The 27458-nt window shown below is 37.0% G+C and overlaps 1 protein-coding gene across 15 annotated transcripts in view; it reads right to left on the reverse strand.

Annotated features, from left to right (window-relative positions):
• Positions 1-27458, reverse strand: part of CATSPERE (catsper channel auxiliary subunit epsilon) — a 263656-nt gene that overhangs the window by 52188 nt on the left and 184010 nt on the right. For all 15 annotated transcript variants that reach the window (XM_070602097.1, XM_070602095.1, XM_070602105.1 and 12 more), the window contains one exon: positions 1781-1839. In XM_070602097.1, coding sequence (XP_070458198.1) covers positions 1781-1839 — 59 coding nt within the window. The remainder of the gene's footprint in view (positions 1-1780; positions 1840-27458) is intronic.

The following is a 27458-nucleotide window of genomic DNA, read 5'->3' on the forward strand; positions in this document are numbered from 1 at the left end:
CACAATGGGAAATAGAAGCTAGCATCTATCAGCATTTCAACCCCCCTATTTCATTAATGCCCTTGGTCTCCAGAGGAGAGGGCTCTGTGCTGACGTCTTGTCCTGCTTCCCAATGGTATTACAAGGCCAAGGTCACAGCATCAGTTCCTTCTCTAGCCTCTACAGATTTTTCCCTCCTATTGACAACACTTTTGGAACAATAAAGAGTAAGTTATGAAAGCAGTTTTCTGAATCACATTATGTTGCATAATATCATCTGACTGGCATCAAAAGGGAGACAGACTCAGTGCCCTCTAGATTATGAAGTACACATGAATCATTCTGTTCTCAGGCAAAATGGGAGGACTCAAAAGTCACAGAAGAAATTTGGAAAGCTTTATTCACACCCTGCCCCTACTAAGGCTTTTACTTTTTGAAAAAACTGGTGAGAAACAAACAAACTAACCACAAACAAATGTCCTTTTTCTCCCAGTGTTTGTTACATTTTAATATTTACCTATCCTATATTAGATATAAAATGTAACAAGTAAGCGATACAAATAGCATATTTTTATATTTTTTAATCATTACCATATTTTGTCAATTCTGATACATTTTTTCTCACTTAACACCTTTGAAATAATAATTACAAATTATTTTTTATAATTTGAAATTATAATTATACCAGTTATGGCTTTTTTTCTGTTTGATGGAATCTTTGATAAATTTGGTAATATAGTATAGATCTGTGAGGGACACTAAATTTTCATCTTCAATTTTCTACTTGATTTTTCTTATAGGTAGATTTTTTTTTTCCTACCATGGCTGATTTCAAAGCTTTTGGTATTTTTTCTCCAGTCTCAGCCTGACCTAAAGTATCCTGGACAATTCGATGTGTATTCTATAGCAACGGAATTCTGAGCACATATCCACAAAACCAAAAGCACCTAAAGAAACCCACAGTGTTAGAAGAATCAAGAGAGAAGTGGGTGGGTGAGGGGGAAAGGGGTGAATTGAGCCTCTCTTGGCTTGTGTGTCTAAAGTAGCATTTTGTCCCTGGTCACTCTCTACCACTTCACTCTGTTTTATTTTCTTCATACACTTTTCGGGGTTATTTGCTTACTTGCTGTTTGCTTTCTCCTGCTAGACATGTGCCCAGGACAACAGCTCTATGCCTTTCTTGTTCCCCGGGTGTTTGGAACGCCTAGAAAACACTGGGTACTCAAACTTACTTGGAGTAGCAGGACACTAAAGAAAAATGGATTTTTTTCCTAGGAAAACAATGCTCTTTTTCCAGAAAATATATTGAGTGAGGACATGATGGTAACCGTATAAATGCCGTAAGACGTACTCCAAGGTTGGTTGTCTTCCTGCAGAAACTAAGTGCTTAGCTGCTGCCTTCTTCCAAGAATCAAAGGTGGTGTTTTCTGATTCTACTCATTGTTAAAGACTTCCTGGGATATTAGAGCTCTAGTTTTTTCTTAAGGATAGTATATAGGGACTTTAAAATGGGAATTACTGATAAACCTTGCTCCAAAATTGTTAAGAGTGAGCCCATTTTTTGCATCTTCAATTGGATGAATGGGAACCTTCAGATAGATCATGTTTCCATTTAATTACAAGAAGTATTCTACATTTTTATACAGAATACTAATTTCAGATCTATCCATACATTTAAAGGAATTAGAAATCTGGATATTTAAAAGGATATGAGGTCATTTAAATAAAAGAATACCTGCAAATCAATAGCCTGAATAGCATACTTAATATTGAGTAAGATCTTTTAAAAGTCATACTTAACTGCAACTTGAAGTAATCATCAACTGCTTCATAATTTACATTCTGAGAAAATGTTACTGTCTGAAAAAGAAAATTGAAAAGTTCATGTAAAGCAGGAAAACTGGGAATAAGGTTGAAGGATACTTTCAAAACAGATTTAAATCTTTGTTTAGGTAAGAAAAATAATATATTTAGGATTTTTTCCAATTTCTTTTCTTTTCTATCTCAGAAATTCCAATTATGTATACATTAGATTTACTTTGTTACATTTTTGTTATTTTTCCTTTTAATTTTATATTATCATAGTCCTTTTATTTATATTACTTCTCTCTTTTCCCTCATTTGACTTTTGCTATTGTTATATTCTTATTTTTATTTTTCATTTATATGCTGAGCATAGCAAACTTTTCATTTTCCTCTGTTTTCTAATAACCTTTGTCTCTGGACCTTTTTATTTCTTCTTTGAGGTTTTAAATTATTACAGATATCTATTGTCTGTAATTTTTGAGACTATGAGAAAATATTTTTTATTTTTTTATTAATTGCAGTAACATTGGATTATAACATTATATAGCTTTCAGATGTACATCGTAATATATTTTGAATTCTGTGTAGATTACATCATCTTCCCCTCCCAAAAACTAATTATAGTCCATCACCTCACATGTGTGCCTAATCACCCCTTTGGCCCTCCCCTCCCTTCCTCTATGGTAATCACCAATCCAATGTCCGTTGCTGTGTGTTTGTTTGTTGTTGTTTTTATCTTCTACATATGAGTGAGATGATACTGTATTTGAATTTCTCCCTCTGACTTGTTTCACTCAGCATAAATACCCTTAAGGACCATCCATGTTGTCACAAATGGCCGGATTTCATCATTTCTTATGGCTGAGTAGTATTCCACTGTGTATATATACCACATCTTCTTTATCCATTGGTCCCTTGATGGGCACCTAGGTTGCTTCCAAGTCTTGGCTATTGTGTATAATGCTGCAGTGAACACAGGGGTGCATGTATCTTTATGCCTTTGAGTTTTAAAGTTCTTTGGATAAATACCCAGCAGTAGGATAGCTGGATCATATGGTAGATCTAGTCTCAATTTTCTGAGGATACTCCATACTGCTTTCCATAGTGGCTGCACCAGTTTGCACTCCCACCAGCAGTGTACAAGGGTTCCCTTCTCTCCACATCCTCTCCAACATTTGTTATTTCCTGTCTTGTTGATTATAGCCATTCTGACCGGAGTGAGGTGATACCTCATTGTAGTTTTGATTTGCATTACCCTGATAGCTAATGATGTTGAGCATCTTTTCATACGCCTTTTGGCCATCCCTATATCTTCTTTGGAGAAATCTTTGTTCAGATCTTTTGCCCATTTTTTAATTGGGTTGTTTTTTTGTTGAGCTGTATGAGTTCTTTGTATATTTTGGATATTAACCCTTTATCTGATATATGGTTTTCAAATAGCTTGTCCCAATTGTTAGGTTGTCTTTTCGTTTTGTTGATGGTTTCCTTTGCTGTGCAGAAGCTTTTTAGTTTGATGTAGTCCCATTTGTTCATTTTCTCTTTAGTTTTCCTTGCCCGGTGAGACTTGGTACTTGAAAATATGCTGCTAAGACCAATGTCAAAGAGCGTACTGCGTATGTTTTCTTCTAGAAGGTTCATGGTTTCTGGTCTTACATTCAAGTCTTTAATCCATTTTGAGTTGATTTTTCTGCATGGTGTAAGGGAATGGTCTACTTTCGTTCTTTTGCATGTGGCTGTCCAGTCTTCCCAACACCATTTATTGAAGAGACTCTCCTTTCTCCATCATATGCTCTTGGCACCCTTGTCGAATAATAGCTGTCCATAAATGTGTGGGTTTATTTCTGGGCCCTCAATTCTGTTCCATTGATCTGTGTGTCTGTTTTTGTGCCAGTACCACGCTTTTTTGGTTACTATGGCTTTGTGGTATATTTTGAAATCGGGGGTGTGATACCTCCAGCTTTGTTCTTTTTTCTCAGGAATCCTTTGGCTATTCAGGGTCTTATGTTGTTCCACATAAATTTTAGGATTCTTTGTTCTATTTCTGTGAAAAATGTTGTTGGAACTTTTATAGGGATTGCATTGAATCTATAGATTGCTTTAGGAAGTATTGACATTTTAACTATGTTAATTCTTCCAATCCAGGAGCACGGAATATCTTTCCATTTCTTTGGGTCTTGTTCGATTTATTTCAACAATGTTTTATAGTTTTCAGTGTACAGATCTTTCACCTCTTTGGTTAAGTTTATTCCTAGGTATTTTATTCTTTTTGTTGCAATTGTAAATGGGATTGTATTTTTTTTTATGCTGGGAAAGTATGTTTATTCAAGATGACCTGTAAGGGCTGATGGTTGGAAAGTACAGAAAGCTGTTGTGTGCTTTAAAAAGGAAACACATTAATATTTTACTAAATTCTAGAGCAGGATGTATGCAAAATGCACAGTACTGAGTAATGCTCAGGCCAGCCACATCATAATGGTCATACTGCTGGAGAGACATATATGTGAAAATAGATGTCATACATATGAACATCCTCCAGCCAGAGTCTACGCAAGGCACTTTATCAAGTCCAATACGAAATGAAAGCAGAAAGTGTCAGACCAGTTTTTCTTTTTTAAATAATTCTGAAGTCAAAAGACAGAATTAGCATCTGCGTTAAAGGCTGACATTATTTTATCACATATTTGCTCTATATAGGTTTGTTGTTGCTTTGTTTGTTTCTTGAGGGATGTTATTTGAATTCTGTCTTATCGGTAGGTCTATAACAACAAAGTGTGCTGTAATAACATCTACTACATTTTGAGATCTATCCCATTTTACCAAAGTTTTTGTTTTTTAAAATTTTTATTGACTTAATAAGTTACAATCTTGTGAAATTTCAGTTGTACCTTATTATTTGTCAGTCGTCTTGTAAGTGTGCCCCTTCACCCTTTGTGCCCACCCCCCACCCCACCTTTCCCCTGGTGGCCACTAATCTGTTTGCTTTGTCTGCATTTTTAAATTCCTCATATGAGTGGAGTCATACAGAGATTGTCCTTCTCTATCTGGCTTATTTCACTTAACATAATTCCCTCGAGGTCCATCCACATTGCTGCAAATGGGACGATTTTGTTCTTTGTTTACAGCTGAGTAGTATTTCATTGTATATATATACCACATCTTCTGTATCCAGTCATCGGTTGATGGGCACTTACGTTGCTTCCACATCTTGGCTATTGTAAATAATGCTGCAATGAACATTGGGGTGCATGAGACTTTTGGAATTTCTGACTTCAAGCTCTTTGGATGGATACCCAGTAGTGGGATAGCTGGATCGTATGGTAGTTCTATTTTTAATTTTTTGAGAAATCTCCATACTGTTTTCCATAGTGGCTGCACCAGTTTGCATCCCCACCAACAGTGTATGAGAGTTCCTTTTTCTCCACAACCTCTCCAACATTTGTTACTATTTGTTTTGGTTATTTTTGTCATTCTAATGGGTGTAAGGTGATATCTTAGTGTAGTTTTGATTTACATTTCCCTGATGATCAGTGATGATGAACATCTTTTCATGTGCCTATTGGCCATCCGTATATCTTCTTTGGAGAAATGTCTATTCATGTCTCCAGCCCATTTTTTGATCAGGTTGTTTGACTTTTTGTTGTTGTGTGAGTTCTTTATATATTATGGATATTAACCCTTTGTGGGATGTATGACGTGCAAATATTTTTTCCAGTTAGTGGGTTTTTTTTTTTGTTTCAATCCTGTCTTCCTTTGTCTTGAAGAAGCTTTTCAGTCTAATGAAGTCCCATTTGTTTATTCTTTCCATTGTTTCCCTTGTCTGAGAAGACATGGTGTCCAAAAAGGTCCTTTTAATACTGATGTCAAAGAGTGCCTACATTTTCTTCTAGAAGCCTTATGGTTTCAGGTCTTACCTTTAGGTCTTTAATCCATTTTGAGTTTATTTTGGCAAATGGTGAAAAAGAATGGTCAATTTTCATTCTTTTACATGTGGCTTTCCAGTTTTCCCAGCACCATTTGTTGAAAAGACGTTCTTTTCTCCATTGTATGCCCTCAGCTCCTTTGTTGAAGATAAGCTGTCCATAGATATGTGGTTTTATTTCTGGGCTTTCAATTCTGTTCCATTGATCTGTGCACCTGTTTTTGTTCCAGTATCATGCTGTTTTGATTAATGTAGCTTTGTAGTATGTTTTGAAGTCAGGGATTGTGATGCCTCCAGCTGTGTTTTTTTTCCCTCAGGATTGCTTTAGCAATTTGGGGTCTTTTGTTGCCTCATATGAATTTTAGGACTCTTTGTTCTAATTCTGTAAAGAATGTCATTGGGATTCTGATTGGGATGGCGTTGAATCTGTAGATTGCTTTAGGTAGAATGGACATTTTAACTATGTTTATTTTTCCAATCCAAGTACTTGGAATGTCTTTCCATCTCTTTGTGTTGTCATCCATTTCTTTTAGAAAAGCCTTGTAGCTTTTGTCGTATAGGTCTTTTGCTTCCTTAGTTAAATTCACCCGGAGGTATTTTATTCTTTTTGTTTGATTGTGAATGGTATTATGTTCTAGAGTTCTTTTTCTGTTAGTTCATTATTAGAGTATAGAAATGTTACTGATTTATGTAAATTGATCTTATATCCTGCAACTTTGCTGTAGTTGTTGATTATTTCTAAGTTTTCCAATGGATTCTTTGGGGTTTTCTATATATAAGATCATGTTGTCTGCAAACAGCGAGAGTTTCACTTCTTCCCTCCCTATTTGGATTCCTTTTATTCCTTTCTCTTGCCTAATTGCTCTGGCCAAAACCTCCAGTACTATGTTAAATAAGAGTGGTGATAGAGGGCATCCTTGTCTCATTCCTGTTTCCAGGGGGATGGCGCTCAGTTTTTGCCCATTGAGTATGATGTTGGCTGTGGGTTTGTCATATATGGCCTTTGTTATGTTGAGGTAATTCCCTTCCATCCCCATTTTTTTCAGAGTTTTTATCATAAATGGCTGTTGGATATTGTCAAATGCTTTCTCTGCATCTATTGAGATGATCATGTGATTTTTATTCCTCAATTTGTTCATGTGGTGTATCACATTGATTGATTTGTGCATGTTGAACCATCCCTGTGCCCCTGGTATGAATCCCACTTGATCATGATGTATGATCCTTTTGATGAATTGCTGAATTCAGGTTGCCAAAATTTTGTTGAGAATTTTTGCATCTATGTTCATCAGCAATATTGGCCTGTAGTTCTCCTTTTTTTGTGCTGTCCTTGTCAGGCTTTGGTATCAGTGTGATGTTGGCCTCGCAGAATGTGTTAGGAAGTGTTCTATCCTCCCTAATTTTTTGGAATAGCTTGAAAAGGATAGGTATTAAATCTTCTCTGAAAGTTTGGTAGAATCCCCAGGAAAGCCATCTGGTCCTGGGGTTTTATTCTTTGGGATGCTTTTGATGGCTGTTTCAATCTCTTTTCTTATGATTGGCCTGTTCAAATTGTCTGCCTCTTCTTGAGTAAGCTTTGGGAGATTGTAGAAATCCAAGAATTTATCCATTTCCTCTAGATTATCCATTTTGTTGGCATATAGGTTTTCGTAGTATTCTCTTATAATCCATTGTGTTTCTGCGGAGTCTGTTGTTATTTCTCCTCTTTCATTTCTGATTTTGTTTATTTGAGCTTTCTCCCTTTTTTCTTTGTAAGTCTGGCTAGGGGTTTATCAATTTTATTTATCTTGTCAAAGAACCAGCTCTTTGTTTCATTGATCCTTTCTACTGCCTTTTTTGTTTCAATAGCATTTATTTCTGCTCTGATTTTTATTTCTCTCCTTTTGTTGACTTTGGGCTTTGTTTGTTCTTCTTTCTCTAATTCACTTAGGTGTAGTTTAAGATTGCTGATTTGGGATTTTTCTTGTTTGTTAAGATGTGCCTGTATTGTGATGAATTTTCCTCTTAATACAGCTTTTGCTGTATCCCATATGAGTTGGTATGGCATGTTATCATTTTCATTTGTCTACAGGTATTTTTTGATTTCTTCTTTAATTTCTTCAATGATCCATTGCTTGTTCAATAGCACATTGTTTAGTCTCCACATCTTTGTGCCTTTCTCAGCTTTTTTCTTGCAATTAATTTCTAGCTTTATAGCGTTATGATCAGAGAAGATGCTTGTTATTATTTCAATTTTTTCAAATTTGTAGAGGCTTGTCTTGTTTCCCAACTTATGGTCTATCTTTGATAATGTCCCATGCGCGCTTGAGAAGAATGTGTATTCTGCTGTTTTTGGGTGAAGTGTTCTATATATGGCTATTAAGTCCAACTGTGTTAGCTTTTTATTTAGCTCCACTATGTCCTTGTTGATTTTTCTGTCTGGATGATCTGTCCATTGATGTGAGTGGGGTGTTGAGGTCCCCTACTATTGTTGTGTTATTTTTGATATCTTCTTTTAGGTTTGTTAATAGTTGTTTTATGAACTTTGGTGCTCCTGTGTTGGGTGCATAGATATTTATACGAGTTATTTCTTCTTGATGAAGTGTCCCTTTGATCATTACGTATTGGCTCTCTATGTCTCTCTTTACCTGCCTTATCTTGAAATCTGTTTTGTGTGATATAAGTATTGTGACACCTGCTTTCTTTTGTTTGCTATTAGCTTGGAGTATTGTCTTCTACCCCTTCACTCTGAGCCTGTGTTTGTGCTTGGAGCTGAGGTGTGTTTCCTGGAGGCAACAAATTGTTGGATCTTGTTCTTTAATCCGTCTTGCCACTCTGTGTCTTTTTATTGGAGAGTTCAACCCATTTACATTGAGGGTGATATTGATGCATGAGGGCTATCATTCTGTTGTTCATTTTCTGGTTTTCCTGTGTTTCCTTTGTTTTTCATCCTGTGTGTTGTAGCCTACCCATTGACTTCTGCAATTTCTTATGCTGGGTTTTTTAGTTTTTTACTTATTTATGTTTTGTGTCTCTGTTCTGTTTTTTAGTTTAGGGGCTACCCTGAAGTTTGTATTCAGAATCTCATGTATAACATAGTCCATTTTCTGGTGGCCTCTTACTTCCTTAGTCTAAACTGATTCAATCCCTTTCCTCCTCCCCTCCTAAATTATTATTTTCATCTCTTATTCCAACGTGTGTTGTGAGTTTGTGGTTAGAGCGATAAGATTGTCTTTGCTTTGGTGATTTCCTTCCCTTTATCCTAATGCTATAGTTGAATATTTGCTATCCTATTCTGGTTCTATCTATTTGTCTCCCTACTCTGTGGTTTGTGACCCCTTTCTCCCTTTTTTTCTTTTTTCAGGTATGACGGCCTTCTTGAGGATTTCTTGTAGGGGAGGGCTGGTGGCTACAAAGTCCCTTAGCTTTTGATTGTCTGGAAAAGATTTAATTTCGCCCTCATATCTGAAGAATATTTTTGCTGGATAGAGTATTCTTGGCTGAAGATTTTTATCCTTTAAAGTTTTGAATATGTCATTCCAATCTCTCCTAGCTTGTAAGGTTTCTGTAGAGAAATGCGCTGAAAGTCTGATGGGGGTTCCTTTGTAGCTTATTTTCTTCTGCCTTGCTGCTCTGGGTATTCTTTCTTTGTCATTCATTTTCTCCATTTTTACTACTATATGCCTTGGAGTAGGTCTTTTTACATTGACAAATCTAGGAAATCTGAAAGCTTCCTCCACTCACACTTCTCACTCAATCCCTAGATTTGGGAGGTTCTCTGCTATTATGTCGTTGAGCACACTTTCTGCTCCATTTTCCTTTTCCACGCCCTCAGGAATTCCAATGATTCTTCAGTTGCATTTTCTCATTAAGTCAGCTATTTCTCTGATATTTTCTTCAGTATTTTAAATTCTTAGTTCTCTTTCTTCCTCTGTCTGGAGCCATTCAACCTGTCTATCTTCGATGATGCTAATTTTCTCCTCTATGGTGTCTACACGGGCATTCAGGGAGTCTGTATTCTGTTTTATCTGATCCATTGTATTTTTCATCTTTAGTATTTCTGATTGATTCTTCTTTACAGTTTCAATCTCTTGTGAAGTAACTCCAGAACTTGTTGACTTATTTCTCTATATTTCCCTTTACCTCATTGAGTATTTTGATGATAGCTATTCTGAACTCATTTTCACTTAGTTTACCTATTTCCAAGTCCTCAGGACATAGTTCTGTGTTTTTGTTGTTTTCCTTTTGGACTGGAGCTTTTATAAGTTGCTGGATGGCAGTTGCAGTTACACCCTGTCACCACTAGATGGGGGGGGGGTCGAGAGCTGTGCTTTCTGAGCCCTCCACCTTCAGCAGTGATGGCAGCATGCAGTGTGGGTTGGAGGAGGAGGGGCACTTTCTCTCGTGTGCAGACTGGGATTCTGATCAGCTCTTGCTCTCTGGTTTCCTGGGGCCCTGGCTTGATGGGGTCCCCACATGTGAAAGCTTTCCCCTGTTAGAGAGTTTCCACTGCACAGGTGGTGGGAGTCCTGGATGATCCCATGGATCCATGGCCCCACCCCCACTCGTTCCCTCACCCACGGCAGCGATTCTAGTCTTTAGGGGAGGGAGCGAAATTCTCTCTTACCCCGTTCCAGCTCCTCCAAGGGGGGCTCCAGCCTGCCCACCCTCCGTCATCTGGCTGCTGTGGGTCTCTGACAATCTCTGTGTTATTAGGATTCCTTTGGTTGGAATTCAGTTGCTCCTTTTGGTTGTAATTTGGAGGGGAGAGTCCCTGGGCGAGCTCACTCTGCCATGTCGCTGACATCATTCTCTGTAAATGGGATTGTATTCTTAATTTCTCTTTCTGCTACTTCGTTGTTAGTGTATAGAAACACAACCGATTTTTGTATGTTGATTTTGTATCCCGTGACTTCACTGTATTCCTTTATCGTTTCTAAAAGTTTTTTAGTGGAATCTTTAGGGTTTTCTATATATAAAATCTTGTTGTCTGAAAAGAGTGACCATTTCACTTCTTCTTTTCCAATATAGATCCCTTTTATTTCTTTTTCTTGTCTGATTGCTCTAGTTAGGACTTCCAATACTATGTTAAATAAGAGTGGTGACAGTGGGCATCCTTGTCTGGTTCCTGTTCTTAGAGGGATAGCTTTCAGTTTTTCTCTATTGAGAATGATATTTGCTGTGGGTTTGTCATATATGGCCTTTATTATGTTGAGGCATTTTCCTTCTATACCCATTTTATTTAGAGTTTTTATCATAAATGGATGCTGTATCTTGTCAAATGCTTTCTCTACATCTATTGAGATGATCATGTGATTTTTATTCTTCATTTTGTTAATGTGGTGTATCAAATTGATAGATTTGTGGATGTTGAACCATCCTGCATCCCTAGAATGAAATCCACTTGATCATGGTATATGATCTTTTTAATGTATTGTTATATTCGATTTGCTAGTATTTTGTTGAGGATTTTTGCATCTATGTTCATCAGTGATATTGGCCTGTAATTTTCTTTTTTGTGTGTGTTGTCCTTGTCTGATTTTGGTATCAGGATAATGTTGGCTTTGTAGAATGAGTTAGGAGGCCTCCCCTCCTCTTCAGTTTATTGGAAGAGTTTGAGAAGGATAGGTCGTCTTTGAATGTTTGGTAGAATTCACCAGAGAAGCCATCTGGTCCTGGACTTTTATTTTTTGGGAGGATTTTGATTGCTGTTTCGATCTCCTTACTGGTGACTGGTGTATTCAAATTCTCTACTTCTTCTTGGTCTAGTTTTGGAAGTTTTATGTTTCTAAGAATTAATCCATTTCTTCTAGATTATCCAATTTGTTGGCATATAGCTTTTCATCGTATTCTCTTATTATCTTTTGTATTTCTGTGTGTCTGTTGTAATTTCTCCTCTTTCATTTCTGATTTTATTTATTTGAGCCTTCTCTCTTTTTTGATGGTGAGCCTAGCTAAGGGTTTGTCAATTTTGTTTGTCTTTTCAAAGAACCAGCTCCTGGTTTCATTCATTTTTTCTATTTTTTCTTTTTTAGTCTCTATTTCCTTTTTTCTACTCTGACTTTTATTATTTCCTTCCTTCTGCTGATTTTGAGATTTGTTTGTCCTTCTTTTTCCAGTACTTCTAGATGCAGTGTTAGTGTTTATCTTGGATTTTTCTTCTTTGTTGAGGTAGGCCTGAATTGCTATAAACTTCCCTCTTAGAACCACTTTTGCTGTATCCCATAGATTTTGGCATGTTGTATTTTCATTTTCATTTGTCTCCAGGAATTTTTTTTTATTTCTCCTTTGCTCTTCAGTGACCCAATCGTTGTTCAGCAGCATTTTGTTTAATCTCCTCATATTTGTGGCTTTTCTGGTTTTCTTCCTGTAGTTGATTTCTAGTTTCATGCCTTTGTGGTCAGTAAAAATCCATGGTATTATTTTGACCTTCCTAAATTTATTGAGACTTGTGTTGTGACCTAATATGTGACCAATCCTGGAGAAGTTTCTGATTTGTGATTACCGTGAGGATCCTATATAATATTCTATGTATATAAAGTCTATATTGAGTTGATAGACTCTTTAGCTTAACCTGTTTCTAAAAGCTCTACTTTTTCACTCCCCTCCTCCTACATTTTATTTTTTTGAAATCATATATAATCTCTTCTTTAGTGTGTCTCTATCCATTACCCTCCTATCATTGAAATAGGTAATTTAAGTACCTTTGTCTTTTAATGTTCATATTATCTACACAGGTAGTTGATCTGCTACCTTTACTATATTTTTACTTTTACCAGTGATTTTATTGCCTTTTTTTAAAAATCTCTATTTGTGGTCATTGATTTCCCTCTCAAATAAGTCCCTTCAGCATTTCCTGTAGAACTGGTTTCTTGGTGATAAACTCCTTTAGTTTTTGCTTGTCTGGGATACTCTATCTCTCCTTCCATTCTGAATGACAACCTTGATAGATAGAGTATTCTTGCCTGTAGCTTTTTCCTTTTAACACTTTAAATACATCATGTCATTCTCTTCTTGCCTGTAGGGTTTCAGTTGAGAAGTCTGCTGATAGCTTTATGGACTTTCCTTTGTATGTCACTTGCTGCCTTTCTCTTGTCTCTTTTAGGATTCTCTCTTTATCTTTAATTTAGGACATTTTAATTATAATGTGTCTTGGTGTGGCCCTCTTTGGGCTTATCTTCTTTGGAGTTCTCTGTGCTTCCTGTATGTGGATGTCTGTTTCCTTCTTCAGATTAGGAAAATTTTCAGCTACTCCTATTTTCTGCCTCTTTGTCTCTCTCTTCTCCTTCTGGGACACCTATAAAACGAATGTTAGTGCACTTGATATTGTCCCAGAGTTCCCTTAGACTGTTCTCATTCTGTCTGATTCTTTTTTCTTTTTTCTGTTCAGCTTGGCTGATTTCCTCTAGTCTTTCATCTATCTCACTCATCTGTTCATGTGTATCACTTACTCTGCTATTGAGTCTCTCTAGGGAACTTTTCATTTCCAGTGTTGTATTCTTCATTTCTGACTGGTTCTTTTTTATATTTTTCAATTATTTGCTGATGAGCTCACTGTTTACATCCAGTCTTCTCCCAATATCTGTGAGCATCCCTCTGAGATTTTGTTTGAACTCTTTGTTGCATAGGTCACTTATTTCTGTTTTATTTAGTCCTTTTTCAGGTGTTTTGTATTGTTCCCTTGCTTTGAAAGTATTCCTTTGCCTCTTCATTATTCCTCTTTCTCTATGCTTATTTCTATGTATTAGATGGGTCAGCTATGTCTCTTGATCTGGGACAAGTGGCCTTATGTAAGAGATGCCTTTTGAGGCTCAGCAGTGTGCTTCCCTCTTGTCACTGGTGCAAATGATCTAAGAGTGACCCCTTTGTGAGCTACTTGTGTCTTTCAGCTGTGGCAGTATTGCTCTTAATGCAGCTACCGAGGGAGTCTAGTCTTTCCTTCCCTGGCCAGCTGTTGGTAAATCCAGTTTGGGGATCCTCAGCACTGTTGGCCACAAGGTCTGACAGCACACTCCTGTTGCAGTTTTCCTCTTAATTGTGTTGGTACCCAGTATAGCTGGTTGCTAGGCTCAGGGACTTACAGTTGCTATAGGCCTCAGGCCTACAAGGCTGTTGTCAGTTCTCTTAGGAGTGCAGCTGAGTGGGGCTGGCCCTAGGCATGGGACCACTCAATTGTGTCAGGCTTTGGAAGGTGGGGCTGCTCCTTTTTATGGCTATTTGTGAAGCACAGGTCTTCTGCCTCTGACAAGCCTCACCCCTACAGAACCACACACACTGTCAACACAGTTCTGGTCCGTGCACACTTCCCAACCCCCTGGAGTGTACCCAGATGCCCCACTGCAGAGGCCCCCACCTCTCCACCAATGCACCCCCACAGTTCACCTTGTTCTCACACAGGCCCTACCCCACAGAGGTGGACACACTCGCCTGCCAGTAGAGGATCAAGGCACCTAGTCAATGCAGGTCGACAAGTAGCCTGAGGGCTTGCTGTTGGGTGGGGCTGGTCCCTAGGGTGGGCTGCCTGCTCTGGCTGAACTGGATTAAATCTGTGCTCTAGTGGGTGTGGCAGACCTCTGGGCTAACAGGCCAAGGAAAGAACCTTAATGGCATCCACTGGGTTCTGTGTCAGCTGCCTGGACTAGTTCAGAGCAATGGCCCCCACTAATGTCTCAGTCTCTGGAGAGGTCCCTCTCCTCACTGAGGTGCCTCTGGAGCCCATCAGGTGAGTCTCTTTTCACCAAAGGACCATCAGCTGTCTCTCTGGTGATTTTAGGTTGCTGAGATGAGTGAGTTTGTGCATGGGCCCTTTAAGACTTAGGTATTTTTGGCTTTCATCTGATAGTGGGGGGGTATCCCCACTGCAGTGAATAGCCAGCAAAGCCAGATAGTAAGACCCTCATCTCAGTTGTGCTGAATCTGAAGGGTGCTTATAGCAATATTGGTCCCTGCTCTGGACCTCACTCCTCCAGGGAGGGCTGCATACCTTAGAGTGGCTCCCGCCTGGCCAGCTGAAAAACTCCACTGCTCCTGAATGTGGCTTTTTCTTTTCCAGCAGGGATTTCTGCCCCTTCTGCCTTAGTCTGTACTGTCCCTTGTTGTCAGGGTTCTTTTTATCCAGTTTTCAGTTTTCTATCCAGGGTAATTTTTCCAAAAATAGTTGTAACCTGATTGTGTTCATGGGAGGAGATGAGTTCAGAGTATGCTTATGCCACCATCTTGACGAAATACCTCCAGAAATTATTTGTCTGAAGCTTTCCTCTATTCTTTTTGAGTATTTTAGGGAAAAAATGTTCATTTGTCTTTTGCATATGGTCTTGTTTTTTTTTTCCCTCTGTGGCATCTTTCAACTCAATTTTCAGCATTACGTAAAGTTGCTATGTTCTTAGGGTAAAGCCATTTACAGAACATATATGATATTAGAGGCAGAAAATTGTAAAGTCCATAGTTTTAAAGTATGGTTTCAACAATCTCTATATCCCTAAATTGCTTTTTGGTAGTTCTTTGTTATATATATAACAAATATAAATATATAAAAATATATTTATATATATTAATTATATATTTAAAAAATATATATATAAACTATATATTATATATATAAATATATATATATCTTGATATATATATCTCAATTGAGAAAGATCAATTTGGTTATGGCTAATCTGTTGTGATGAAAATAGAGACTTTGGGCATCTAAAAAACCTTAGTGAAAATTCTTATTTCTGAGACAGGGTGTATTTACTCATATGCTGGATGCTAAGTGGTATGACACAAAATATACAATCTTTTGTGATAAAATTTAAGGCTGTGAAAGTAATTACATTAAAAGTAAATCTAGATCCAAGTTCAAGGAAAGAAACTAACTGTCAAATTTACACCTGACTCTATTGAATGCTATACTTTTATTAATATGTAATTATAAAGTAACTTACAAGAATGTTCTTGCACATAATTGGATTTGAAAAGTTTAATATTCTCTTTTGTGAAACATAAGGATATTCGCCAAGCTTTGCTTATTAGTTGTCATTTAAATGGTGCTCAAATTTGGGTCTGTAACTCAACCAGCACATATGTATATTATTTTAGATTTTAAACACTGAAAATAGCTACACAGTGGAACTATTTAAAAATATACTTTGTGAATGTGATCATCTATTTAAAAGCCACTTCATTATAAATAATTTAGGAATGATTTGGAGACTTCCATTTCTAGTAGTAGTGGGCTAGGTTATATGAACAAATCTCCTTCTTAAAAACAAACAAATCAAGAAACCTAAAAAAATCAGCATTTTAAAAAGTCATCTAAAAAGCATCAAATAACTTATGAGAGAATAGGGAAATGTCAGTCCAAATATTGAGGGAAATTAGGAATCTAGAGAGTAAAGCAGAACATCAGAGCCCATAATCTACTTTTCCCCTAAAGGCATTTGTCAACCTAGTCAGGAGAGGGAGAATTCTAGTTAGAGAACCAAATTGGATATCCTCTCCACATTAACCTATGTTATCAGAAAACTACTCTCTCAGGGTAAAGGTAAGTCAGGATTAAATTTGCTCTCTCATTAATTCTCCAGTGACTTTGAATCAGAAAAAGCAAGAAAGGGAAAAAAACCTGTCCTAACAACTTGTGGCTATGGCTTTGTATCCCAGAATTTTTTGCCTGGATGAGCCAGGGGATTCAAAGCAGTCTCAGAACAGTAGGGGCTGTAGATTTCTGACAGTAGCAAACACAGATCATCTCAAGATCAAGGTATATTCTTACTAGACCTCAGGGATTCATACAAGTACTTTTTCAAGTGTAATGAACAATACATAATCAAAAATAACCAAGCACACAAGGAAATAAGGCATGTATGAATAATAACAAGAATGAACAATGATGGAGGAGAAGAAATAGATGAAACACACATGTTCAGATTTCAGATATGGAACTAATAGATGCATATTATAAGACACATATGCTTACTAGTTTTGTAGGAATAAATGACAAACTTGAAAATATCTGTAGTGTAAAAGAAACTATAAAATGTGTCAGTGTACTTTTAAAAGGGACAAATAAAATTTCTAGAAATTAAAAATACTGCAATGAAATTAAACACACAGTGTATAATTTTGGCATCAGAGTAGGCACTACAAAAAAGGAGACATAGTGGGGCTGGCCCCATGGCCGAGTGGTTAAGTTCATGTGCTCTACCTTGGTGGCCCAGGGTTTCACCAGTTTGAGTCCTGGGCACAGACCTAGCACTGCTCCTCAGGCCATGCTGAGGCAGCATCCCACATAGCACAACTGCAAGGACCTGCAACTAGAATATACAACTCTGTACTGGGAGTCTTTGGAGAGAAGAAGAAGAAGAAGAAGAAGAAGAAAAAAGATTGGTAACAGATGTTAGCTCAGGTGCCAATCTTTTTTAAAAAAGGGAGAAGTAGTGAAATGGAAGATAGATAAGAAGAAATTACAAAAATGTATCCCAGAGACATAAAAGGATGAACAATAAAGAAGAGAGTTAAAGACTCATGGGGAATAGTTTAAGAAGGTTTAACATGTTTAATCATCATTATAGAAGGAGAGAAGATAGAGAAAGAGGCATAGATGATATTTGACAAGATACCTGATGAAGATAATAATCCACAAATTCAAGAGCACCAAGAAATTTCAAGAAGGATAAAGGCAAAGAAATCCACTTCTAGACACATAATAATATAAGTGCAGAAAACAAAGAATAAAATCTTTTTTTTTAAGAGGAAGATTAGCCCTGAGCTAACTACTGCTAATCCTCCTCTTTTTGCTGAGGAAGACTGGCCCTGAGCTAACATCCATGCTCATCTTCCTCTACTTTATACATGGGATGCCTACCACAGCATGGCTTTTTGCCAAGCAGTGTCATGTCCACACCCGGAATCCGGTGAACTCCGGGCTGCTGAGAAGTGGAACATGTGAACGTAACCACTGTGCCACCCGGCTGGCCCCCAACAAAGAATAAAATCATAAAAGCAGCCAGAGGGATTGGAGTTAAAATTACAAGTGACTTCTCAGCAGCAACAACGAAAGCCAAAAAACAATGGAATAATATTTTCAATGTGCTTTAAGAGAATAATCACCAAACTAAAATTCTATATCCAGGAAAAATATTTTTCAAGAATGAAAGTGAAATAAAGATGTTTTCAGACAAACAAAAACTGAGTATGTAATCACCAGGAGCCTTCCACCGAAAGAAATACTAAAAGATGTACTTAAATCAGAAGGAAAGAACTACAAGATGGAAGCACTGAAGATTTAAAAAAACGATAAAGATAGGGTATACATAGTCATGTGTCCCTTAATGACGAAGTTATGTTCTGAGAAGTGCGTTAGGTGACTTCATCATTGTGTGAACATCACAGAGCACACTTACACAAACCTGGGTGGTACAGCCTACTACACACCTTTGCTAGATGACACTAATCTTATGGGACCACCATTGTATGTGTGGTCTGTTGTCCACCAAAAGGTCATTATGCAGTACATGACTGTATAAAATTGTGATATATAGTTTATAGCTATATAAAATTGCTTTTTATTACTTTAAAATAGTAATTGTATCTAAAATAGTATAAAATTGGTGTATAAAATAGTAATAATACTGTCTAATAGTGTAAAACAAGATGGAATTAAAATCCATGAAGTAAATAATATATGAGTTGAGGAAAGATTAAAATAGTCAATTCAATTTAGTGTTGGATAAATTAAATATTCATGTCATAATTTCTAAGGAAAACTGACTAGAAATACAAACAGAATGTATAAGTGCTAAATCAGTAGAAGGTGAAAAATGTAATGATAAAATATGCAACTAAACCTAAAAAGGCAAGAAACTACAGGAAAAAGCATAGAAAAGATGGAAAAATAAAAGCACAAAATAAGACGGAAGGCAAACAGACTAAACACTCCAATTAAAAGACAAAGATTTTCAGGACTGGACAAACATAACAAAAAGTTTAGAATGTGGGGCCGGCTTAGTGGTGCTGCGGTTAAGTTTGCACATTCCACTTTGGCTTCCCAGGGTTTGCTTGTTCAGATCCTGGGTGTGGACCTACACACGGCTTGTCAAGTCATGCTGTGGCAGGCGTCCCACATATAAAGTAGAGGAAGATGGGCACAGATGTTAGCTCAGGGCCAGGCTTCCTCAGCAAAAAAGAGGAGGATTGGCAGCAGATGTTAGCTCAGGGCTAATCTTCCTCAAAAAAAATTGTTTTTTATTTTTATTTTTATTTTTTTGAATTTTTTTTGAGGAAGAATAGACTTGAGCTAACTACTGCCAGTCCTCCTCTTTTTTGCTGAGGAAGCCTGGCCCTGAGCTAACATCGTGCCCATCTTCCTCTACTTTATATGTGGGAATGCCTACCACAACATGGCGTGCCAAGCGGTGCCATGTCCGCACCCGGGATCCGAACCGGTGAGCCCCAGGCCGCCGAGAAGCTGAACATGCAAACTTAACCGCTGCGCCACCAGGCTGGCCCCCCAAAAAATTGCTTTTAAGTTCAAATATATGGTGCTCACAGGAAACATAGATAAAACATAAAGCAATAGAAAGGTTGAAGATAAAAAGATAGAGTATGGAAATACTAAGTAAAAGAAAGCTGACACAACTATATTAAATATGAAACAAAATAGACTTGAAAGCAAAAAGTATTACTACAAAGAAAGATGGTCATTTCATAATGTTTAAAGTTTCCATTCACAAGAAAGAGAACTTATAACTTGAATGCATTTAATAACTTATTTTCAAATATATAATGTAAAAATTGACAATCAGAAGGAAAATGATACCAGATGAAAATCTGCATCTACACAAAAGAATGAAAAGCACTGGAAATGATGAATATGTGTATAAATATACAATGCTTTTTAAAAATTGAAATATCTTTTAAAAGATAGTTGACAAACACCACATGATTTCACTTATTTTTGGAACATAAACTTGTGGACAAAGAGAATGGTTTACTGATTATGGGGCGGGGCACAAGGAGTGAAGGGGCACATTTATACGGGGTCTGACAAATAATAATGTACAACTGAAATTTCACAATGTTACAAACTATTATGACCACAGTAAAAAAAAAAGCTAATTGAGTATTTAAAGCAAAAATAATAGCAATGCATTGTAAGGCTTATAAAACATGTAAAAGTAAAATTTATCAACAATAGCATAAAGGCTCTGATAAGGAAAATGGAAGTACAGTGATATAAGGTTGATATATACTGTACATATAAGTATGATAATACTATATACGAAGTGATATATTTTATTTGAGGGAACACTGAGATAAAGATATGTACCACAAACCCTAAAGCATCCAGTAAAAAACCAAAACAAATAGGAATAGCTAAAAAGCCAACAAAGAAGATAGAATGGAATCACATAAAAATACTCAATCAAAAAGAAGGCAGGAAAAAGTGGAAAAATTTAAAAAGAACAGAAAACAAATAATCAAATGGTAGATTTAAATCCAACCAGATTCTAAAACTCACATTAAATGCACCCAATAGAAAGGCAAAAATGTTCAGATTGGATAAACAAGTAAGACCCAATATTAAAAAAACTTTACAGACACAAAAGACTAATATTAAAAAATGGAAAAAAATATATATTGTGCTAACATTAATCTAAAGAAGCCTAGAGTGGATACATTATCTCACAAAGTAGATTACAGAGCCAAAATTACCACCAGAGTAAAAAGGGTCATTTTATAGTGATAAAGGAGTAGATTCATCAAAGGATATAACAATTCTAAATGATTTATACACCTGATAACAGAGCTTTAAGATACACGAAGCAAGAACTTAAAGAATTGAAAGGAGGAATGGATAAATCCACAATTATACTTGGAGATTTTAACATCCTTTTTTCAGCAATTGATAGAACAAGTTGACAGAAAATTAGTGAGGATATAGAAGACTTGAACAATAAAACCTAACTGACATCTATAAAACACCTCAGCCAACAGAAGAATACACAAAGTTTTCAAGTATGCATGAAACATTTACCACAATAAACCATATTCAGAGCTATAAAACAATTCTGTATAAATTTAAAAGGATTAAAAGAAAAAATATCTTTTCTTAATATAATGGAATTTAATTAGAAATCAGTAACAGAAAGCTATCTAGAAAATCACCAAATACTAGGAAACTAAAAAACATTCTTCCAAATAACCCATAGTTCAAAAAAAAAATCACAAAGAAAATGAGAAAATATTTTGAACTACATGAAAATGAAAACACAAAATATCAAAATTTGTGGTATACAGCTGCGCAGTTCTTAGAGGAAAATTTATAGCATTAAAGTCCACAGCAGAAAAGAAGAAAGGCCTCAAATAAATGACCTAATCTTTCATATTAAGAAACTGAAGGGACTGGTCCCATGGCTAAGTCGTTAAGTTCACACATTCTGCTTTGGAAGCCTGGAGTTCGCTGGTTTGGATCTTGGGTGCTGACCCACACACTGCTCATCAAGCCATGTTGTGGCACCATCCCACACAGAAGAACTAGAATGACTTGCAACTAGGATATACAGTTATGTACTGGGACGTTGGGGAGGAAAAAAAAAAAGAAACAGAAAGAAAACAAATTAAATACAAAGTAAGTGGAAGAAAGGAAATAATAAACAATCATCAATGAGATAGAAAATAGAAAATCATTATAGAAAATCAGTAATATCAAAAGCTGATTATTTGAGAAAATCAATGCAATTATTAATCTCTAGCTAGACAGATTAGGTGAAGAGAGGAGAAGCAAATTACCAATACCAGGAATGAGAAAGTGGATATCACTACAGATTCTACCAACATCAAGAGAATAACAAGGCAATATTATGAATACCTTGTGCCTATAAACTTGACAAAGTAGATGAAATGAGCAACTCCTTGAAAGATACAAACTAACAAAATTCACTCAAGAATAAACAAATAACCCAAATAGCCCTAAATCAATTAAAGAAATTAAAGTTATAGTTTAAAACATAACCGCAAAAAAAACTCCAGGCCCACAAAGTTTCATTGGTGAACTGTATTAAACATTTAAGGAGGGGATAATACAATTTCTACACCAATTCTGAACAATGGGAGAGGAGGGACCTCTTCCCAAGTCATTTTGAATTGCCAGCATTGCCTGATACCACAACCAGAAAAAGACATTACAAGAAGACTACAGACTAATTTCCCTCATGAACAGAGAAGCAAAACTTTTAAACAAAATTTTAGCAAATTGAATCCAACAATATATAAGAGGATAAAACATCATGACCAAGTGGGATTATCCTAGGAATGAAAATCAATCATTGTAATTCACCATATTAATAGATTATAAAACCATATGATCATCTTAATATGCTGAAAAAGCATTTTTACAGAATCCAAGATCTGTAAATGACAGAAACTCAGCAAACTAGGAATAGAGGGGACCTTCATCATTCTCATCAAAGGCATATATGAAAAACCTACAGCTAATGTCATACTTAATTGTGAACGATTGAATAATCTCTTTCTGATTGGCAACAAGACAAAGATCTCCACTCTCATTTCTTCTAATCACCATTACACTGGGAGATCTCATCAAGATGGTGGCACAAGCAGACTCTGAAATTATCTTCCACGAACACAACCAGGTTACAACTATTTTTGGAGAAATTACCCTGGATAGAAAACTGAAAACTGGATAAAAAGAACACCCACAACAAAGGACAGCCCTGACTAAGGTGAAAGAGGCAGAAATTCCTGCAGGAGAGGAAAAAAGATACCTTCAGGAGCAGTGGAGTTTCTCAACTGGCCAGGTGGGAGCCACCCTAAGGTACCCAGCCCTCCCTGGAGGAAAGAGGTCTGGAGCAGGGGCAATACTGGTATAAACATCCTTCAGATTCAGCACAACTGAGGCAATGATCTTTCTATCTGGCTTTGCTGGCTATTCACTGCAGCAGCGACACTCCAGAAAAGCTATCAGATGAAAGCCAAAAAGACCTAGGTCTTAAAGGGCCCACACACAAACTCACCTAGCTCAGCAACCTAAAATCACCAGAGAGAAGGCTGACAGTCCTTTGGTGAAAAGAGACTCACATGGTGGGCTCTAGGGACATCTTGGTGAGGGGAGAGAACTCTCCAGAGACTTAGACATTGGCGGGGGCCATTGTTCTGACTTAGTCCAGGCAGCTGACACAGACCCAGGTGGATGCCATTGAAGTTCTTCCCTTGGCCTGTTAGCCCAGGGGTCTGCCACACCCACTAGAGCACAGACTTAATCCAGTTCAACGAGGGTAGGCAGCCTGCCCTAGGGACCACCCCTGCCCAACAGCAAGCCCTCAGGCTACTTGTCAGCCTGTATTGACTGGGTGCCTTGATCCTCTACAGGCAAGATCTCTACAGGAGTCTGTCTGCCTCTGTGGGGCAGGGCCTGTGTGAGAACAAGGTGAGCTGTGGGGTGCATTGGTGAAGAGGTGGGGGCCTCTGTAGTGGGGCATCATGGTACACTCCAGGGTGTTTGGAAGTGTGCACGGACCAGGACTGTGTTGATGCTGTGGGGGGTGAGGCTTATCAGAGGCAGAAGACCTGTGCTTCACAAATAGCCATAAAAAGGAGCAGCCCCACCTTCCAAAGCCTGAAACAATTGAGTGGTCCCATGCCTAGGGCCAGCCCCACTCAGCTGCACTCCTAAGAGAACTGACAACAGCCTTGTAGGCCTGAGGCCTATAGCAACTGTAAGTCCCTGAGCCTAGCAACCAGCTACAATGGGTAACTAACCATTTAAGAGAAAAACTGCAACAGGAGTGTGCTGTCAGACCTTGTGGCCAACAGTGCTGAGGCTCCCCAAACCAGACTTACAAACAGCTGGCCAGGGAAGGAAAGACTAGACTCCCTAGGTAGCTGCATTAAGAGCAACCCTGCCACAGCAGAAGGACACAAGTAGCTCACAAAGGGGTCACTCCTGGATCATTTGGACTGTTGACGAGAGGGGAGCACACTCAAGGGCCTCAAAAGGCATCTCTTACTTAAGGCCACTTCTCCAAGATCAGGAGACATAGCTGACTCATTTAATACGTAGAAATAAGCACAGAGAAAGAGGAATAATGAGGAAACAAAGGAGTACTTTTCAAACAAGAGAACAGGACAAAACCCCAGAAAAATACATAAATGAAACAGAAATAAATGACCTATGCAACAAAGAGTTCAAACAAAATCTCAGAGGGATGCTCACAGATATTGGGAGAAGACTGGATGTACACAGTGAACTCATAAACAAAGAACTGGAAAATATAAAAAAGAACCAGTCAGAAAAGAAGAATACAACACTGGAAATGAAAAATTCACTAGAGGGACTCAATAGCAGAAGAGAGGATACAGAAGAATGGATGAGTGAGCTAGACGAAAACTAGAGGAAATCAGCCAAGCTGAACAGAAAAAAGAAAAAGAATTACAATGAGAACAGTCTAAGGGAACTCTGGAACAATATCAAGTGCACTAACATTCGTTTTATAGGTGTCCCAGAAGGAGAAGAGAGAGACAAAGGGATAGAAAATTTATTTGAAGAAATAATAGCTGAATATTTTCCTAACCGGAGGAAGGAAACAGACATCCACGTACAGGAAGCACAGAGAACTCCAAACAAGATGAGCCCAAAGAGGCCCACACCAAGGCACATTATAATTAAAATGTCCTAAATTAAAGATAAAGAGAGAATCCTAAAAGCAGCAAGAGAAAGGAAACAAGTGACATAGAAAGGAAAGCCCATAAAGCTGTAAGCGGACTTCTCAACTGAAATCCTATAAGTGAGAAGAGAATGGTGTGATGAATTTAAAGTGCTAAAAGGAAAAAACCTACAGGCAAGAATACCCTATCCGTCAAGGTTGTCATTCAGAATGGAAGGGGACATAAAGAGCTTCCCAGATAAGCAAAAACTAAAGGAGTTTATCAACAAGAAACCAGTTCTACAGGAAATGCTGAAGGGACTTACATAAGCGGAAAGTGATGACCACAAATAAGGTTTAAAAAATTATCAGAAAAAAAAACCCCAAAAAGCAGGTAATAAAATGACTGGTAAAGGTAAAAATATAGTAAAGGTAGAAGACAAACTGCCTGTGAAGATAATATGAAGTTTAAAAGACAAAAGTACTTAAATTACCTATTTCAATGATAAGAGGGTAATGGATAGACACACACTAAACAAGAGATTATATATGATTTCAAAAACATAAAATGTGGGAGGAGGGTAGTGAAAAAGTAGAGTTTTTAGAAAGAGGTCAAGCTAAAGAGTCTATCAACTTGATATAGACTTTATATACATGGAATATTACATAGGATCCTCACGGTAATCACAAATCAGAAAGTGTTAATAAGTAAGCAAGTAAGTAAGACAAAAGAAATCAAGCATATTACTAAAGAAAGCCATCAAACCACAAGGGAAGAGAGCAAGAGAAAAAGAAAGGAACAGAGAAGAATTACTAAAACACCAAGAAAAAAAGTACCAAAATGGCAATAAATACATCTTTAGCAATAGCTACTTTAAATGTCAGTGGACTAAATGCTCCAATCAAAAGGCATAGGGTGGCCGATTGGATAAGAAAAGAAGACCCATGTATATGCTGCATACAAGAGACATACTTCAGACCTAAAGACACTCACAAACTGAAAGTGAAAGGATGGAAAAGGATATTCTATGCAAATGGCAAAGAAAAGAAAGCAGAGGTAGCAATATTTATATCAGATAAAATAGACTTTAAAACAAAAACTGTAACAAGAGACAAAGAAGGGCACTATGTAATGATAAAGGGAACAGTCCAACAAGAAAATATAACACTTGTAAATATCTATGCACCCAACATAGGAGCACCCAAATATATAAAGCAATTATTAACAGACATAAGAGGAGAAATGGACAGTAACACAATAATAGTAGGGGACTTTAATGCTCCACTTACACCCATGGATAGATCATCCAAGCAGAAGATCAATAAGGAAACACTGGCCTTAAAGGACACATTAGACCAGATAGACATAGCAGATATATACAGAAGATTCCATCCAAAAACCACAGAATACACATTCTTTTCAAATGCCCATGGAACATTCTCCAGGATTGATCACATATTAGGCCACAAAACAAGTCTCAATAAATTTAGGAAGGTCAAAATAATACCATGCATCTTTACTGATCACAAAGGCATGAAACTAGAAATCAACTACAGGAAGAAAACCAGAAAAGCCACAAATATGAGGAGATTAAACAAAATGCTGCTGAACAACGATTGGGTCAATGAAGATAAAAGGATAAATCAAAAAATTCCTGGAGACAAATGAAAATGAAAATACAACATGCCAAAATCTATGGGATACAGCAAAAGTGGTTCTAAGAGAGAAGTTTATAGCAATTCAGGCCTACCTCAACAAAGAAGAAAAATCCCAAATAAATACTATAACACTGCATCTAGAGGAAAAAGAAGAACAAATAAAGCCCAAAATCAGCAGAAGGAGGGAAATAATAAAAATCAGAGCAGAAATAAATGAAATAGAGACTAAAAAATAATAGAAAAAAATGAATGAAACCAAGAACTGATTCTTTGAAAAGATAAACAAAATTGGCAAACCCTTAGCTCCACTCACCATCAAAAAGAGAGAAGGCTCAAATAGATAAAATCAGAAATGAAAGAGGAGAGATTACAACGGACAGACAGATACAAAAAGTAAGAGAATACGATGAAAAGCTATATGCCAACAAATTGGATAATCTAGAAGAAATGCATTAATTCTTAGAAACATACAACCTTCCAAAACTGGACCAAGAAGAAGTAGAGAATTTGAATACACCAGTCACCAGTAAGGAGATCGAAACAGCAATCAAAAACCTCCCAAAAAATAAAAGTCCAGGACCAGATGGCTTCCCTGGTGAATTCTACCAAACATTCCAAGACGTAATACATATCCTTCTCAAACTCCTCCAAAAATTGAAGAGGAGGGGAGGCTTCCTGACTCCTTCTACAAAGCCAACATTATCCTGATACCAAAACCAGACAAGGACAACACAAAAAAAGAAAATTACAGGCCAATATCACTGATGAACATTGATGCAAAAATTCTCAACAAAATACTAGCAAATCAAATACAACAATACATTAAAAAGATCAATACATCATGATCAAGTGGATTTCATTCCAGGGATGCAGGATGGTTCAACATCCACAAATCTACCAATTTGATACACCACATTAACAAAATGAAGAATAAAAATCACATGATCATCTCAATAGATGCAGAGAAAGCATTTGACAAGATACAGTATCCATTTATGATAAAAACTCTAAATATAATGGGCATAGAAGGAAAATACCTCAACATAATAAAGGCCATATATGACAAACCCACAGCAAATATCATTCTCAACAGAGAAAAACTGAAATCTATCCCTCTAAGGACAGGAACTAGACAAGGATGTCCACTGTCATCATTATTATTTAACATAGTATAGAGCAATCAGGCAAGATAAAGACACAAAAGGAATCCGTATTAGAAAAGAATAAGTGAAACTGTCACTTTGCAGATGACATGATTTTATATCTAGAAAACCCTAAATATTCCACTAAAAAACTTTTAGAAATAATAAAGGAATACAGTCAAGTCGAAGGATCCAAAATCAACATACAAAAATCAGCTGCATTTCTATACACTAACAACAAAGTAGCACAAGGAAAAATTGAGAATACAATCCCATTTACAACTGCAACAAAAAGAATAAAATACCTGGGAATAAACTTAACCA

Source organism: Equus przewalskii, chromosome 31 (assembly GCF_037783145.1).
Source record: "Equus przewalskii isolate Varuska chromosome 31, EquPr2, whole genome shotgun sequence".
Lineage (NCBI taxonomy): Eukaryota > Metazoa > Chordata > Mammalia > Perissodactyla > Equidae > Equus > Equus przewalskii.